This window comes from Rosa chinensis, chromosome 1, assembly GCF_002994745.2.
Source record: "Rosa chinensis cultivar Old Blush chromosome 1, RchiOBHm-V2, whole genome shotgun sequence".
In the NCBI taxonomy this organism is placed as follows: Eukaryota; Viridiplantae; Streptophyta; class Magnoliopsida; order Rosales; family Rosaceae; genus Rosa; species Rosa chinensis.
The window spans coordinates 34,158,305-34,176,666 of record NC_037088.1 but is presented as its reverse complement, the minus strand read 5'-3'; the positions used below and the strand labels follow the sequence as shown (position 1 = coordinate 34,176,666).

The 18,362-nt window shown below is 39.4% G+C and overlaps 1 protein-coding gene across 1 annotated transcript; it reads right to left on the bottom strand.

Annotated features, from left to right (window-relative positions):
* Positions 1-4,439: 4,439 nt before the first annotated feature.
* Positions 4,440-7,774, bottom strand: LOC112180605 (glutamate receptor 3.6). Its single transcript, XM_024319163.2, has 6 exons — positions 7,477-7,774; positions 7,099-7,374; positions 5,660-7,017; positions 5,301-5,578; positions 5,163-5,194; positions 4,440-4,921 (listed from the first exon to the last, which is right to left on the bottom strand). Exons 2-6 carry the CDS (start codon positions 7,361-7,363, stop codon positions 4,497-4,499), a joined length of 2,358 nt encoding a protein of 785 aa, XP_024174931.2. The 5' UTR covers positions 7,364-7,374; positions 7,477-7,774; the 3' UTR covers positions 4,440-4,496.
* Between the last annotated feature and the right edge of the window lie 10,588 nt (positions 7,775-18,362).

The window sequence follows — 18,362 nt, the reverse complement described above, 5'->3', positions numbered from 1 at the left end:
TTCTTTCTCCTTTTCCTTTCCTACAACTGCCATCACTTCTCTCTCAACAATCATCCTTATTATGTTATCCAGTTGCTCTTCCTCTTCTTTATTCGCACCTTCTAGTTGTTTTGGTCGTTCTCGACTTTCTTCTTGTTCTTCAGGTAGTTCCATAAAGTAAGAAAATGTTAACGTCACTGTCTCTGTTGAATTCCCCACACTGGCTGCATAATGTGTTTCCTCCCCCATGCTTGGTCCAAAGTTTGGATTTCCATCCTCAACTTCATCTTGGTGGGGCACTTTGGGCGAAAAAAGAACTATCTGAAGCTGTCTTTGTGGTGGGGGACCTATCTCTTTTCCTTTTCAAGCCTGATGAGCTTATTTTTCGCCCTCTTTTTATTCTCCAGAACTTTAATCCTTTCATCGGCAACCTTTAGCTTGGCCCATAATTCTCTGTTCTGCGCATTCAGTTCATCGTTTGCTTTGGCAAGCCTTCCTAGCTTTGCCTCCATTTCTTTGGTGGGCTTTGTCTCACCGACGGCTGCCTCCATCTCACTGATTAGTTCTTTGATATTCTCTGTTAGCCTTTCATAGAACCAAAACCTGTAAGTTATTGGGCCCCAATATTGTGATTACTGGGGGTCAGTAAAAATATTATTGGTCCGTAGTAGACCACCATAGATGCACCCACTACAGAGATTTACAAGCCAATTTCACATCAAAGGCCTAATTTAAGTTATAACAGAACCAGTGACAAAACATTATTGGGGGCCAATAATGTTTCTATTGCCCCCCAATAATTGGCAGTAGACAAGCTTAGTTAAGTTACTCACCCAATTGTCAAAGCGTGGTGTGTCCTGCACCTCATCACCCATGTCGAGGTCTTCCAGTCCTATATTCGTAGACCACGGTCCAGCTTTTATTAGAACCTGTTACAATCAAAAAGTCAGTTCGATGTAATAATAAGATATGTAAATGCATGTAATGTTATCGTGTTTTGCGTACTGCGGCCAGGTTCTCATTCCTGTACAGCTGCTCCAGGTTAAATATTTCCTTTATCGACCATCGGATGAATCTTGGAGTTTACTGCTGCTTTCCAAGTATCCAGGTCTTTGCCTTGGTCTTCTGAAGAAACCAGTAGTAGATGAGAAGAAGACATCCATTCATTGTAGCTGGACTGTTTCTCCTATTCATTTGGAACATATCCCATGTTTATGGTCCCATCAGGAAGTCCAGAATAAGCCTTGGCCAATTGTACATGTTTATGGTCCCAATTCGTTCACATACGGCGACCATATCCCATGTGATCTGAGCTCTGGTTCTGCTAAAAAAGAATGTGCTGAAGAGATAGGTGATCATCAGCACGGCAATCTTCCGGCCGTCTTTCTATTTTGCTGACTTCATTAACACAGTTGTCAGCTTCTATTCCACCTGTGTTCTCAAGACAACTTGCTTCTTCAAAGGGCTACCAAATATTGGGGAGACTTCCATCTCGTCCCTCACCACCCTCCTATTCACATTAAACACTTCTCCTTTAGCTGAAAGGTGAAATAAAGCCGTGTCCTCCTCCTCCGTTATTTCCATAACAACTTCCCCAAACTTTCACTTGTTGTCTATGCTGTCGAAGTGCCTCATGATTATCTCTAGGTCCACTTCATGCTTGTGGAGTTGGATCTTGGTTATCTTGTCTTGCCAGAATGGTTCGATCATTTCACCAAAGTCTGTTCCCCTCAATATCTCTTTTGTTTAGTCTAGTATTCTATCCTTGTGTGCATCAACCACTCTCCAGAAGGAACTGAGCGTACAATTTTGCTGCTTCCACTCTATTTTAGCTTTTTGCACCTTTTTCTTCTGCACTGCTTCCTTCTTCTTTGTTCCTTTATTTTCCTTCTTCAGTTTATCCTTTCTCCTCTTCTTTGTTTCTCGTTCTTCTGAATCGGATTCCACTTGAACTGTTTTTCTTTTTGGCTGCTATCTTGTCTTGATTACAAACCTCTTCGTCGTCTGTTTGCCTTCCGATTATGATTATGATTATGATTCTTCTTCAATTGATTGGTCTGAATCATCATTGACGTCCTCATCAGCAGATTCTTCATCGGAAATTGCCTCTTCCTCTTTCTTATTTGGTCTAATTTTTGTTGCAGTGGCTGGTCAAATGTTGACTTTGTATCTTGGTCGGAACTCTCTGAACTCCAGACATCTTCTTCGGAGTCGCTGATCAGGGTGAACTTTGGTCTAGCCATTCTGCGCGCAAGCAAAACCAAAATGATCATCTTATAATAAAAAAGAAAACAATACTGACAACTAAAAAAGAAATCATGGGGTGGCAATAATGTCTCTACTGCCCCCCAATAGACCACCAAAAATGCACCATTTTGTAGGATTCACAGAGTATTGGACTTTATTACACAGAAAACAACAGGTAACTTATCAAAGCACCACATTATTGAGGGCAATAACCTGTCTATTACCCCTACTAGACCAACATTTGACCGCTCGATTCCAGTCATTTACAAACTACTGCCTTTTAACAAGCACAAGAAACAAAAGACATTTGAAAGCCTCGATTACAGTTGGTTAATGAACCACTGACACACATTACTGGTAGCCTATAATATGTCTATTGGCCCCCCGTAGACAAACAAAAAAACACTATAGTTACATTGTAATATCAGATTACTGCGCTTTAATGAACAGAAAAGTGATCATTGTCCCCCAGTAGTACAAAGTCTACTGGGGGCCAATAATATGTCTACTACCTCCCCCTCAGTAGACCAACAAAAAAACACCACATTTAATTTCCCCAATCACTCCACCTTCAACTGTTTGTGCCCACTTACCCAATAACAGATTGCTCACATTGTTGAACAGAGAATAGATCATTGGCCCCTAATACAAAGTCCACTGGAAGGCAATAATGTTATATCTTTTATGGTTAGGACTCCACAATAGGTTTTCAATCAGTCTGCATTTTCACTGAATTTACACTTTATATTCAAAAACCAACTTTCATAACTGTATTTCGCAAGTATGATCCAGAAGATTTCACATATTTCCTCTCATCCAAAGTCGGTTTCACAAAATATGAACCCAAATAAAGCTATTAACATGTTTACATCAAAGTTTTATGCAATAGATTCCGTTGAAAACATGGAAGCGTAGTCGCCGTTCAACGGTGATTATTGAGGTCTGAGAGAGAGAGAGAGAGAGAGAGTCGTGTATGGAGGGACGAACAGTTTGACGTCTGTGAGAGAGAGATAACAGTGCCATAATATCATTTTTTTCGGAGCCTAAATGAGTCATGACACTGTTAAATTGGGTAAGTGGGCACAAACAGTTGAAGGTGGAGGGATTGGGGAAATTATGGCCCAATTATGGGTAAGTGATCGCGCTCCCTATATTATTCTCTGATCACCCAACTGTTTGATAAAAGTTGCATGAAATTTAAGTTATACATATTCAGGCTTTACTGCTAAGCAGTAGAGAACAAGTCTAGCTAGTCAAGCTTAACTTTCATCCAAACCATCGCTACTGCATTCTTGACGATGCACTATCTTATTTGAGGATTTGTTATCAGTCCTTCTTCTCTTGGAATTGCTTTTCACGCTTTTCACTTCTTGTTCCCTCTTATTTACAAACGAAACAAACGACTTTAGTCGTCCTGTTGATTGCGAGCACTCGATGTCGGAATCTGCATGCTGGTAGTACTGTCGAACCACGCGAAGAACATAAAGAAGAAGAGCAAGAAAGCAAGCAATGCCGCTTAGTAGAAAGAGGCCCAAAAAGCTCTTTAGCTGAAGGCGGTCTACTGCTTGCTTTGTTCCTTCTACACTGCAAGCACTTTTCATTAGCCACTTGTCATGGATCTTTTGGAGGTTTCCGTTCTCCGATAGCTTCAATATGGCGGTCGACATGTCGATTGCCAACGGGGAGTCCCTCGAAAAGGCCTAATGAAACCCAAAACACGCATTCAGTCTAGCATTCTTATAAAATGGGTAATGTTCTCTTCTGAGATAATTTGATTATACGACTAAAGATTTAGATACACAATGTATGGCACCAAGATTGGTTTGTCGCAAATGAAACTTAAAGACAAGAATAACAAATGAGGCATTCCTAGTTTTAATGTGTCAAAAGGGGCCTAAGGAAGATACAACATAGTTCCCATGAGCTTCAAACATGCATTTTCTATTTTAACCTTGGCTCTCATACAAACACACTATGTTTTCTTTAGGTTATACGGATAATTGTTCATAAAGATTGTTTGATAGTGGCTTTTAAAAATATTGAAGGAGTTTTTTGAAAAATTTAACAAAAGTAGTTAAAGTGTTTTTATGAGTTATAGAAGCATTTTTTTAAGGCTAAATAAGACGCGTCAAACAAAATCCATTTACTACACACACTTGTATTTTTTGTAACAAAAATTAGTTGGTGCATTAGATAAGATCGCTTCACTTAAAAGCACTGCCTACGTACGAGGTTTGATCAAAAATAATATTAACAAAGCACATGAAAGTTTACATGAAGATACTTACAAATCCCCAACCCATTTTAGTGAACTCTTGACCAACAATACTATATCCACATCGACTAGAGAGGAAGAGCTCCATGTAAGCACGCTCATCAATCACCGCAGCAACACCACCTGCACTAGGACCTTTCTTCAAGGCCTTCTCATAATCTTCCTGCGAGTTAAGGGCAACAAGTCTGCTATGATGTATGTTTAGCTCGTCGGTTAAGTAAGCTTCAGCAAAGGAACCCCTTTGATAACCAATGGGCTCAGTGCCTGTCACTAAACTTTCAATCCCTTTCACAGGTGAAGAAAGTTGCTCCACTGTGAGGATCGAAGTCAAGCTTGCAGTGTAGCTGGAGTTGAGTATTAATACCACAAATAGCCATATGATTACCACAAAGCGACCTAGTGTGCTGCCAGTTTTCTCTTCTGCATAAACACCATGAAAAAGGGATGTTATATAAACAAGATTTACCCATATACAAAATGTTTTGTTGCCAGACCGTCTAAACTGTCAATCTAACCATTAATTAATTATGTGACAGATTGACAGATTGTCAATCCCACAATATAATTTGATGTCGAATATCTGGAAAGAAAACATATATTATTCGAATCAAGTGGTATGGCTACATAATTAACTATAGTACGTACAAGCCATTTCACTTACTCTGGGAGAAGAACAAAGTCGAAAAGCTAAACCTGCGAAACCGCAAAAGAAAAACAAGAATTAGATAGATTCAAGCTCACAAAACCCAAGATTTGCATCTGACATGTTCTATTTGGGCATATGGAATTAACCGCTTACCAAACAATTGTGACAAATTGTCTCTTTCGAGGCCCCCTAAAATCCTCATTAGTCCTGCGCTCCAAAATCCAAACAACTGTTCCCACAACTAGGAAGAAAACACCAGTAACACCCCACATCATTGGAGTAAAGGGTCTCAGAAAAGCCCAAGCGCTGGAGTCCATCTTCCTTATTGGAGCAACCACAACTAGCCCAGACTCAATATAAGGTTGAGTAAAATCCACCATCTTTGTTCTGTTAGTAGTGATTGTAATATCTCCTACTACACCATCAAACTCCTGCACAAAGATATATATGTAAATCGAGTTCAAAGAAACATACCATGTTAAGCAAAAAGTCTAGGTACTATTTATACCGACCCCAATTTGGACTCTGTGCAGAAGGTCATTGTTTTCTGGGCTTTTGATACCATCTCCAAAAGGGACATACTTGTATGGTACACCATATGGTAACTCATTTAGTGCAGCCTGAAAGACCTCAATGCAGTAACCACTGAAATCAGTGCCTTTTATACCCACAAACTCGGGGTAGCTAACTCCATGGGGGACTCCAATCCTGAGCTTTCTGCCATTGTAAGGGAAAACCCATCCGCGAGGCTTCTCAGTTGTTTGTCCAGGCCAGATCACACTGTACAGTTTTTGAGTACCGGCGCTGGAGCCATTAGTCTGCATCTTCATTTGGAGCTTTTCTGGAGGAAGAACATTTAAACCCGAGGAGTTAGACCAATAGCCAATAGTTCTAGTCCCTGTGCCAATCACATTGATAACTTCAAATGCAGGATTGAGTAAGTTCCCATCTGCATCAAACTTAATTGGCCCTGTTAAGCCAGTTGTGTTAACCTCTAAAATGCTTTTGAGCAATTGCCTGCCTCCATTGAAAATGTTCAAAGCATCAAGATTCAACTTCCCACCACTTAACTCCTTCAAATTTGTGTCATTTGAAAAGGAAATATTCCACCCAATAGCGAAAAATGATTCGATTGCTTGAGCAAGAAGCAACACCGAATCATACGCGTATAGACCATATGTATTTAACCCAAAAGAAGTGTTATTAAGTAATCTTCTTGCCCTAGTCAAGTTGCTCCATCTCGACTTGAATTCAGTCTTCAGTTGTGAATCAGGTGTGTACATTCGCAATGTGAGAATACCTTGGATGTTGTTTGTTTGCACTAGAGGGAGAGAAGGATCAGTATCTAAAATGGTGGAGAACCAATCAGTAGCAATCCACACATATCCACTATCCATCATCTTCTGCTCCTGCGCTTCGTCAAGTACTTGCAGACCCCAACTAGTATAAATGTGCAGGATCAGAATCCTAGATTCCATTGTAGACACACTGATCAGTGCCTTTCTGATCTCATCTTTTGTTGCTGTGGGAGTCAAAGGCACTTTGTATGAAATCTTGCAGCGCTTTTCGGCTAGCTTATCACCCAAGGAAGCAATAGCATTTCTTCCAAAATCGTCATCTACATATATTGCTATGACATCTCTCCACTGGTAGTGAACAACAAGGTCTACCACTGCTGTCATCTGAAAGAGATCGCTTTGCGTTGTTCGAACAAAGAAAGGGAACTGAACAGGAGATAGAGTAGGGTCTGTTGCTGCAAATGATAACAAAGGCACTTGGAGCTCATTTGCTATGTGTGAGATAACATGAGCTGTAGCTGAGAATTGGGGGCCAATTATTGCCACTGTGTCATTCTCCATAAACTGCAAAGCTGCAAACAAAACATGAGAAGTTAAACATGCAGTCATTCTAATACATGACAACTTGAAAGACTAAAGAATATTTCTCATACCTTCCACGATTCCGAGGAAGTCACTTGATTTGGTGTTATGCATTTTGAGTGAGAGCTTTGTGCCATTGAGAATGTTGGGATTGGAATTGACATCTTCAACGGCAAGTGTTATGGCAAGTTTTGCAATTTTCCCAATGACAGAATCGAAAGTGAACATCGAACCAATGTTCAATACATCAGGTCTTGTAGTGACATTAGTAATGAGTCCACTAGTATGAGAACCCTTACAGAAAACCAAAAAAAGCAGAAGCAAGGCTATATTCATGGTGAATCACTCTGCAAATTCAGAACCAAATCAGCTTAGTACATATAAAAAAATTGGCAAAAAATCCACATTGCTAAATGACATAAAAGATCGAAAAGATGAATAAAGCTTACATGGTCTCAATCCAAACGTATAAGATCTCCACAAAAGGGGATGAAACTAAAGGATGGAGTTGGAATCAAATAGTGTAATTCTTGTGTTTTACATGTATGTAAGTCCAGAGCTGGATGTGCTATGCACAATGAACAAACTTGGTCATTATATAAGCACCAACATATTGCAGCAATACTGATAAAGAAGTGCTGCCCAATAATCTTGATCGAAGACTTGAAGTCCACCGCGGCGTGATTGTCCTGTACACGGTTTTAAACACAGAAACAGTGTAAGACAAACTTAATTTTAACTTGAACGACATCATTATGAGATCTCCACAACATGAAGAAAATCCTAAACCAAGTTATCTTGGTCATGTAACGGGCCTTCTTACGAGTGTTTGGAAATGCCTCCTTTTGGTAATGGGGTTATATTTAGCATTGCATTACTAAATATGCAAGTAGCGTCTCATTTCTCATCAGCTAATAAAGCTTAAGTGCATGGGCTCATCTCTTCCAAAAATGGTCTAGTGGATTATTAACAACTCTTTCTAATAGCGATTGCAATCGATAGCAAAACAAATTGAATCGACTTGATGGCCACTCTCACAGATAAGAACATATTAAGTGTGGTTGATTGTTTACGGGTGCATGATCTCAACTTGACTAAAATATGTTGGAAATTTGGTTGATGGAAGTAATCCGTCACCATATTTTGATTCTCCTATAAAATCACATGACTACAATATATACATTAATAATAAATAATTATAATATTATTGTCATAGTAGCTTAAATAACAAAGATTATAGAACTTATCTCTTGAATTATAGGCTTTTGAAATGCACATTACTCTAAAAGAGTTTACGATTTAGGCGTGTAAACACTGTTCTTAATAGTAGATTTCGCCCCTCGGAGCACTAGGACCACATCTATTCGCATTTGTTATCATTGCAGTAAGGCTATAAGGTCCGTAGGACTTTAGGGACCAAAACAATTAAAGAAATGGTCCATAGGGCACGTTTTTTTTAATCTGTATAGCCATTTATCTCAAAGTGGGACACAACTCAGGTGGTAAGCCAGCAACTATAAACCATGAATGAGTACATCCATGGTGCATATTTCAGAGAGAAATAAATTGCATACTAATAAATTGCATACTATTACCATGAATGAGTACATCGTTGCCCTATAGCATACACAGACATGGGTGAGTTATTACCATTAAAGTAATTCAGAGTGAAATAAATTGCACATCATGTTCTCGACTGTAAATATGTGTCAGTATAGTCATTTTCAAAGCGTGTCAAATGAGTTTGTTGGTACCATTTTTCTACGGTTATTCAATTTCATTGAACTAGAATCTTTGGATGTTCAACATTGTTGATGACATGAATGGAATCATTAAACCAAACACCAATTTTTTGTCCGCCACCACTCTCAAGAGTTTACAGTGGTTCAAAACTTGCTCAGGCGAGTTCCTTGACCATGCAACCACATCATTGCAAAGGATTGTACTTAACAACTTACAGAAAGTATGTAATTTCATCGGTTAAGGGTCTGACGGAGCAGAGGTGAAAATAGAAATTGTTACAATTTTGAAATAGTACGTTTATGTTAAGGGTTTTTGTTCACTTACCATTATTCTGGGGATTTTTTTTTCTCATTTACTCCATTAAGTTTTTTTAATTCTCCCTTATCCATGAAAACTCTAATAAGATTTTCTCTAATACCCAATTATGTTTTTTTTAAGACTATTTTACCCTCACATTTTTGTTAGAGAGAGAGAGAGAGAGAGAGAGAGAGAAGCCATAGGAGACTTCGCCGGAGTATGGTCACCGGCCGCAGAAATCCAGTCACCAACCGCCACCCACCAGATTTCTCTGAAAACCTCTTCGGAGGTCCCAAAGAGGTCGTTGGAGATCACAAAGGTCACCAAAAATGTTTATTGCCCGCAATAGGCCTCTATTGTCCCCCAAAATAGAGGGTAATAAATCTGTATTGCCCCCCAATAAAGGTCTATTTGGGGCCGATAGAGGTTTATGAAACCTCGGCGAAAGTCTCCAAATAGGTTGTTAGAGATCTCATATAGGACAGGAAATATTTATTGTCCCCCGAATGAACTTGTATTGTCCCCCAATACACGTCTATTGCGCCCTAGAATACACGTCTATTGCCCCCAGTAAAAATTTCGATCACCAGAATGGGAACTCATCTTCGTCAGATTAGACAAATAAAACTTTAATTAAGGGAAAAAAAAGAAGAATAAGAGATTACATCACTTCAGAACATTTATTGCCCGCAATAGACATCCATTGTCCCTCAATAGACTTTTAACAGACATTTATTGCCCCTTAATAGACGTCTATTGCCCCTGATAAAATCTGCTTCTTTTGTTTCTTTTTTCTTTCCTTCTGGGCCTTTTGCCCCATTTTACCAAAAAAAAAGAGGGACCTCAGTCTTTTGAGACAGAATAACAGACAAAGAGAAAGAGCTGTAACATTCTTACTGCCCCCAGTAACCTTTCGCTTTCACTCTGCCCATTTCACCACACATTTCTTCTTCCTCGCAAATACCCAAATACAGAAACCAAAAATCACTCATTTCACAAATTCGTTGGAGATTTAATAAACTCGCACGTACCTGAATTGGATTTTTTTGGCTTTCTGAATCCGAGAGATTGGAGCAAAGCAATCCAAAAAACCCAGATAAAATTCATAGATATAAAATCATGGACGGTGATTCTTGGAGCGCTCGTCTTTCCACTACCTCAAAGCCTTACCAATCCGCTCTTCAATCTTGAGAAGCTGCAGGGCTTGAGTTGTCACCGGCTCCCCGTTGTCCAGTTGCAGAAGAAGGCATTGGTTAAGAGGCTCTCGTCGCCGTCGCTATCATCGGTGAGAATGTCGTCGACGAAGAAGACTGGAGAGACAGGCGAGAGAGAAAGCCGGCGTCTGTGGAGAGAGAGAGAGAGAGAGAGAGCGAGCGAGCGAGCGCAGATTGTGGAAGAGGAGAGAGAGAGGGACAGACATAGAGGCACATGTAATAAATTAATTATGTCTAGGGCAAAACTTTAATTTTTCTTTAAACAGGGTAAGTGAGAATAAAAATGGGTCCTTGACCCAAAACACCAAAATAAACAAAAATGATCTCATTTACCCCATCAACAAATTTTTGTTCCCACATACGCAATTTAACGTCAAATAACCATTTTTCCCTAAACCCAATTAAAGAATTACAATAACTGCCACTCTCTCCTCTCTCTCTCCAGCACGAGGAACTCTCTCTCCACTCGCCGGAACTCTCTCTCACGCGCAGAATTCTCTCTCCTCTCCCTCAATCTGGAACTCTCTCTCATCTCTCTCTCTCTCTCTCTCTCTCTCTCTCTCTCTCTCTCTCTCTCTCCAGCACGAGGAACTCTCTCTTTCTCTCTCTCTCTCAGATTACCTCCGCTGCCATTGTCAGTCCCGTCGTCGACATTGGAGGAAATGCTGGAAATCCATGGCACGAATCCAGTGCCGTCTTTCACAATGTCACCTGAGCCTAGCTCGCTCCGATTGCCGTCATTATGAAAGAGAGAAGGAATCCTAAACGATTTCAATCTTGGAGCTGAGTGGTTTTGCAACAGAAGGCCTAGAAATCCTAAATGATTTCGATTTGGATCGACAGACAGAGAGGTGAGATTGAGGAAGAGAGAAGGAAGATGTCATCCACGGCTGCATCCGATCTCCAAGAAATCCGGTCCCGGGCTGCAACTGTCGAAGTCGAAGACTCCGTCTACAACCGTAGAAGCCAAAGATGGGAGAAGAAGAAGATGTGGGTGCCAAGAGCAGTTTCTGGGTGCCCAAATCAATTTTTTTTTTTTTAAGTAATGGGATAGAAGGAAGGAAAGAAAAAGAAAAAAAAAATTAAATGTCTATTAGGGGCAATAGACATTTTAAATTGATATAATCTCTTCATTTTTTTCATTAATCAAAGTTTATTTGTCTAATTTTAGGAAGATTAGTTTCCATTCAGGCGACCGAAAAATCGATTAGGAGGTAATAGACGTCTATTGGGGAGCAATAGATGTCTCTTGGGGGCAATAAACCTTTCCGGTGAGGTTTTCATAAAAGTCCGGTGCCGGTGAGTGGAATCTGGAGATTGGAATCCGGCAAAGTTGGCTTGATTCCTGCAGTCGGTGACCGGATTCCGGCTATCGGGCTCTGGCGAAGTCTCCTATGGTTTCTCTCTCTTCCATTTTTTTTTCTCTATAAGTAACAAAGGGGTGAGGGTAAAATGGTATTAAAAAAACAAAAAACAAAAACAAAAAAAAATCTTACTGGGGTATTAGGGAAGACCTCCTTAGAGTATTTTGGGTAAGAGAGAATTAAAAAAACTTAATGAGGTAAGTGGGAAAAAAATCTCTAAAAATGGGGTAAATGGACAAAAACCCAATAAAAATTTGTTGCTGGAGTAAATGTGATAATTTTGGCCAATTTTGGTGCTTTGGGTTAATGACCCTTATGTTAAAGTTTGCCATTTTTTCTTAGTTGGGCTTTGTTTTAATTAACTGTTCCATCATCCAATGGTCCAATCTAGTTTATATGATCCTTGTCCAAAACCCAACCCAATAGTCCAAATGTTTGTTCCCAAAGTCCAGGTCAATACTCTAAATGCATAAGTCAGTCCATACCATAAGTACACTTGGCAAAACGCCGTGCCGTGTCATGTTCGTATTGTATTAAGTTGATTTCGTACATTTATCATGGAAAACGATAAAAAAAAACTGTTAAATTAATGTGTGGAGGATGATCAAACCAAAACAAAACCATCAAATTTCGTGTTAACTGTTAAAACCCATTAAGACCCGTTAAGCAGATAACTAAATGTTTACTCACAACATCTTATAAACTTTAAGTAACATAACTACATAAGACGCACACATAAATCTTACACATCAAGATTTTTTTTTTTTTTTTCGAACGCTAAGAGTTTAGGTGGTTGTCATGAATATTGAGAAAGGGGTTACGATAAATTAGAGAGATGCATTAGGGTTCTTAATGTATATTAGACAGAAAAACTCAAAATTCACAAGAATATGTTAATGGTTCTTATCGTGTCGTGTTATTGAATGAACACTCAACGTAACCACTAAATTTGTGTTTTTCTTATTGTGACCCTATATGGAACCAAACTAATAAACTCCGGACCAAATCTTTATAATTTCATTTGTGTTAGTACTGTGTGCAATTTTAGTAAATATAACTGTATGCACCATACGGAAATTACTTCTACCCACTGACCCACATGATGTACGGACGAACTAGGACCACTTTAGAATTGTGCACCATATATACAATGGGTTGTGGTTTCTAATCAATTGAAAGTCATAGGGGTCCATAGGGCCCTTTTTGTATAGGGACTTGTTTCAATATAGGACACAACTTAAAGTTTCTGAATTTGTACATACATGTGGAGATATAGTTTAGAATATTTATGACCATAAATATTTGCCAATTTAGTTGTTTTCAAGGCCAGCCAATTGGGTTGGTTGCGAAAATTCTACAATGCTCCGAGCTTGCCATGCTTGGGCACGTCAGCATAATATGGACTGCTGGATATCAAATCTGAAATTTGATGGTTGAAAATGCTAACTGGGTTACTTGCTCTCCATGGATACAAATTTGCATGGACATTTGCCCAGCTCACAGAAAAAAGCCACCTGAAAAAAATATTTATTTTGTCATCTCCTGAAGAAGTACGATATGACAGTCACCAACTCGAAAGTTCCAGACTTTAACTTCAATCAAGGTCAGTCCTCGCCTATAGATGCAGTCGAACTAGAAACCCAGCCAAGAAGTGCCGGAAAATCGCTAATGTTGGAGAACGATGCCGGAGCCGAGAGTAACCCAGAAATGAAAATCATCAAAACTTAATCTAATTCGAAAAATAAGTACACCAACGTGTAGAGCATGATGAGAGGAGTGATTTTCATACCACATGCACCCCAAACAGTGGCCGGAGTCGCCGGAATTCGTTGAAACTCGCCGGAGGTTCTTCAAGCTTTAGATCGTCGATTCTCTGTTCACAGTCACTGCATGTATGATCCGAGGCCATAGGAATGTATGCAACAGTGAGACAAAGAGGATGGTGCTCGTGCTCCGGCCGGAGGAGTAGGGCTGTCAATGGGTCGTGTCGGGTTGGGTTTGTGTCGGGTCAAGGTATTTGTCGTGTCGCAAGATACAAACCCAAACCCAAACCCAACCCATTTAATAATCGTGTCAAAAATTTGAACCCAAACCCAACCTATTTATTAAATGGGTTACCCGTTTCCAACCCGCTTAACCCATTTAATAAATAGGTTGTGTCGTGTTTGATAAAATGACCCATTTAAGGGTTAACAATGCGACCCATTTAACTAAAAAATGCATAAATTGATTAAATTCACTAAAAACTCCATAAGACGAAGAATATAAATAATTATATATAATTCATAAATAATTAAATCCAATAATTATAAAGCAAAATATTTCAAATTGTCTAATCCTATGATCAAATACTCCCAATGTCTAAAATTTCAAGATGAAGTATAGCATAATCGGGTTATATGGGTTCACTTCGTGTTGGTGGGTTGACCCGTGGCCGACCCATTTATTAAATGGGTCATGGAGGGTTGACCCATGGCTGATCCGCTTTTTAATCGTGCGGGTTCAACCCGCTTTATTTCGTGCAGGTTTCGAGTCGTGTTATCGGGTCGTGTCGGAATTGACAGCCCTACGGAGGAGGCCTGACGGTGGAGCGCCGATCGGATTAGGGGATCGGGTCGCTGGCTCTCAGTTTCGAGTCGGGAGATCTCGAAGCCTCTGGACATGATCTCGATCCTTGATCTGATCAAGGGTATTTAGAACCCCAAGTTCAATCTATTTAAATGGCTTAGATGAAGCAATGGTGGAATTGAAGGCCATGATCGCACCGTTGATTTTCTATTATTTTCTAATATCTCACACTTCAAAAAATCACGTTAAATAACTCGGGTATCCTAAAAATTCCCCAAAAATTTTCACGAACTTGTTGTGTCGTGTACTTTATTATTTAATCCTTAAATCGAGGATTCACTTTATGAAAATTTCTGATAATATTCTCAAGCACTTTGACATTTATTGAGATCGTTAAATTTTCTTGTATGATCTCCACTAAGCTCGATACATTTTTCCGGGGCTCACATCCGCCGTTATATTGACATGAAATAAACCGGTCAACCCTTTGAAAGTTTCTACTTCCCTAGGGGGAGCTGACCCTTAAGGAGATAAAATTCCTGAAATTTTCACATTGGTTGATATAGCACCAACCCACGAGAGTGTGAGAGCTGACAGATCGAAAAAATAAGTTGTGAGTGAGCGGTTATGAGCATATTAGTTTTATGTGGTATTTAAGGTTTAGGGTTGACATACTAGATCGAGACTCAAACGACGACGAAAATAGCTGAAATTTTGACCATAACTATATCTTCTTATCTTGATAACATCCTACGGTTGATTTTAATAAAGTCTATTTTCTCCACATTGTTCCTCATGGAAGGAATGGTATTTGATACAACTAATTAATAAACAAGTTATATCACATTAGTAGACATATATAAGGATTTTGTGCGATCTAAACAATCGAAATTGGAAATTGATAAATTTTAAATTACCCGTCTATTTATAGCGGATTAATAGGTATTATATAAACAAAATTAACCCCTCCACCGTCATTTTGACATGAAATAAACCGGTCAACCCTTTAAAAGCTTCTACTTCCCTAAGGGGAGCCGACCATTGAGGAGATAAAATTCCCGAAATTGTTAAATTATTTGATGTAGCTCCTACCCACGAGAGCGTGATAGCTGACATATCTAAAAAATAAGTTACGAGTGAGCGATTATGAGCATATTAGCTTTATGTGGTATTTAAGGTTTAGAGTTGACATACTAGATCGAGACCCAAACGACGATGAAAATAGTTGAAATTTTAACCATAACCATTTCTTCTTATCATGATAACATCCTACGATTGATTTTGATAAATTATATTTCCTCCACCTTATTGCTTATGGAAGATATACTTTTCAATACAGCTAATAAACAAGTTGGACCACATTAGTAGGCATATACGGATTTTGTGCGATCAAAAAAATGAAAACTTGAAATTGATAAATTTGACATTACTTATCTATTTATAGCATATTAATATGTATTGTGCAAAAAAAAAAATTAACCCAATCTGTCGTAATTTCTACATCAAATAAAGCGGTCAACCCGTAACATACTTACACGTCCCTAAGGGGAGCTGAACCACGAGGAGATAAACTTCTCAAAATTTTTACATTAGTGGATATAGCTCATACCCACGAGTGAGAGCTGACAGATCGAAAAATAAGTTGTGAATAAGCGGTTATGAGCATATTAGTTTTATGTGGTATTTAGGGTTTAGGGGTGACCTAGTAGATCGAGACCCAAACATCGACGAAAATAGCTGAAATTTTAACAATAATTATATATTCTTATCATGATGATATCCAACGGCCGATTTTGATAAAGTCTATTTCCTCCACATTAATCTTCAAGGAAGGTATAATATTTGTTACAACTAATAAACAAATTAGACCACATTAGTTGACATATAAGAATTTTTTGCGATTTGAACAATCGAAATTGGAAATCAATAAATTTGATATTACCCATATATTTATAGCATATTAATATGTGAGCCTCGAAAAATTTATCGAGTTTAAGTGAGATAGTGCGAAAATTATTTATTGATCTTGGAAATTGTAAAGGTGCTCGAAAATATTTTTCAAAAATTTTCATGCAGTCAATTCCTTAATTTAAGGGTTTGATGATAAAGTACACAACGTCACGAGTCTGTGCGTATTTTGGGAGAATTTTTGGGACACCCGATCTATTTATTGTGATTTTCAAAAAATTTAGTATTTTGAGAAATTATTAAAAAAATTGAAAATCAAGTGGTGCAATGTGAACCGTCAAAATGCTACCGCTTTATTAGGACTGTTAAAAATTAATTAAAGAGAGACTATATATCAGCCTTCGATCAGATCAACGCTGTAGAGGGATCGAGAGAGTTCCAGAGTCTGACCGGGTATTCCGACCCGATTACCCGAGGGCAAGACCCGGTCGTATTCTCGCCGTCAGGCTATCTACCGGCGGCAAAACATCGGCGTTAGTTTCGAATCCTTGACGCCGACGTCTTCCTGATCTCAAATTGTCCATTCATAGACGGACGGCGAAGGTACAAAGCTGGATAGCTTAATGCTTCCCCGGCGGTTCTCTAACGTTTTCCGGTGACTCCGGCTACGGATTGAGCTGCAAGTGTTATGAAACTTAATCCTCTCGTCATGCTCTACATGCTAGTATAAATAGTTTTTGAATTCGATTGGGTTCTGACGGAATTGTGTTTTTTGGGTGACATCAGATTTCACTATGATTCCAGTTTCAGGCAGCAATTCCGGAGTTTTTGATTCGTCTCTGATAGCTATTGCTGGGTATTGTTGCTTGCGTTCCTCCTATGAGTCTTATTTGATCATGCTGCACCAAATGAAGTCAAGCACTTTCATGCGCCAGTAGCAAATCGATTGCCACAGGTCGGACCTCTAAACCAGATCGAGCTACTGGTGAATTCCTAATCTACCTCAGGCCATGTCCTTCCTCTTGTAGGGTAAAGGAGATGAACGGAACTATGGGTCTTCAAACTTCAGAGGAACCTATCAGAGTAGCAGTCGGCTTAAGAGAATGGGGATGTCCTAGGGGTGGGCGTCTGGACCCAAAAAACCCGAAAACCGACCTAAACCGACCCAAAAGGCCCGAATCGGTTCGGTTTTGATTTTGAAAATATCGGTTCGGTCTAGGACCCGACCCGAAAATATTATATCGGTTCGGTCTCAGGTTTCAAATATGAAGAGACCGAAAGCCGACCCGTATATACCCTGAGTTGCCACTTGTCTATCTATGATTGGGTGTTATATTAATATATTAAATATTTTAAAAAAAGAATTAGGGTATCTCGAACCCGATCTCAGCCTCCATCAGTCCCTCACTCCCTCTCTCTCTCTCGAAACCAAAGCCTCAAGCCTCAAACTCTCAAAGCCTCCGTCTGTGAAATCCACCACTCTCCCTCAAATCTCCCTCCAGAAGTTCGCCGTCGTCGACGATCTCAGTGGACCACCGAGGTCGACCATCACGCGCTGGAGCTCATCCTCAGGGACGTTGGAGCCGAGGGCCTTGAGGATGTTGCCTAGCTCCGAGGTTGAGATCTTGCAGTCGCCGTTGGAGTCAAAGCTCTTGAAGACACGGTGGACCTCGTCGAGTCGTCGGTCACGATGGGTTTGGACTTTGGACTTTGGAGTCAGCAACTGGTGGCAGATTAATTTTTTCTATTGAAGTTTGGTTGGTTCTGCAATCTCTTGTGTTAATTTGATGCAGATTATAACTGAATATGAATGTCTTCTTATTCTCCTATTGAATTTCTTATTCTCTTGTGTTATCATTTTTGCAGGCAAGTCCTATTCCAAAGTGTTAACTTGATATCACTTTCTGTTGTAGTTGTACCATTCATAATTTGAATTTTAGTTCATTGAGCATTTAGTTGAAATGATTGAAAAATTTGGATTGTTTCTGTTGGACAATGTATTCTTGACTCTTGAGTTTGTGACTTTGTGTTGTAAACTGTGGCTAAACTTGATTATTGCAAATTGATTACAGTTATGTTAATGAGTTTATTACACAGCATTATAATTTGATATGCATTCCAGTCTACCAGGTACCAAAATGAGTGGCAAATCAGCTACAAGTCCAGAACTGTCTTTGGAAAACTGGCCAAGCTGAAGCCTTCAATGAACTGGGCATTTTGGGCCCGAAAAGCCCGAAAAGC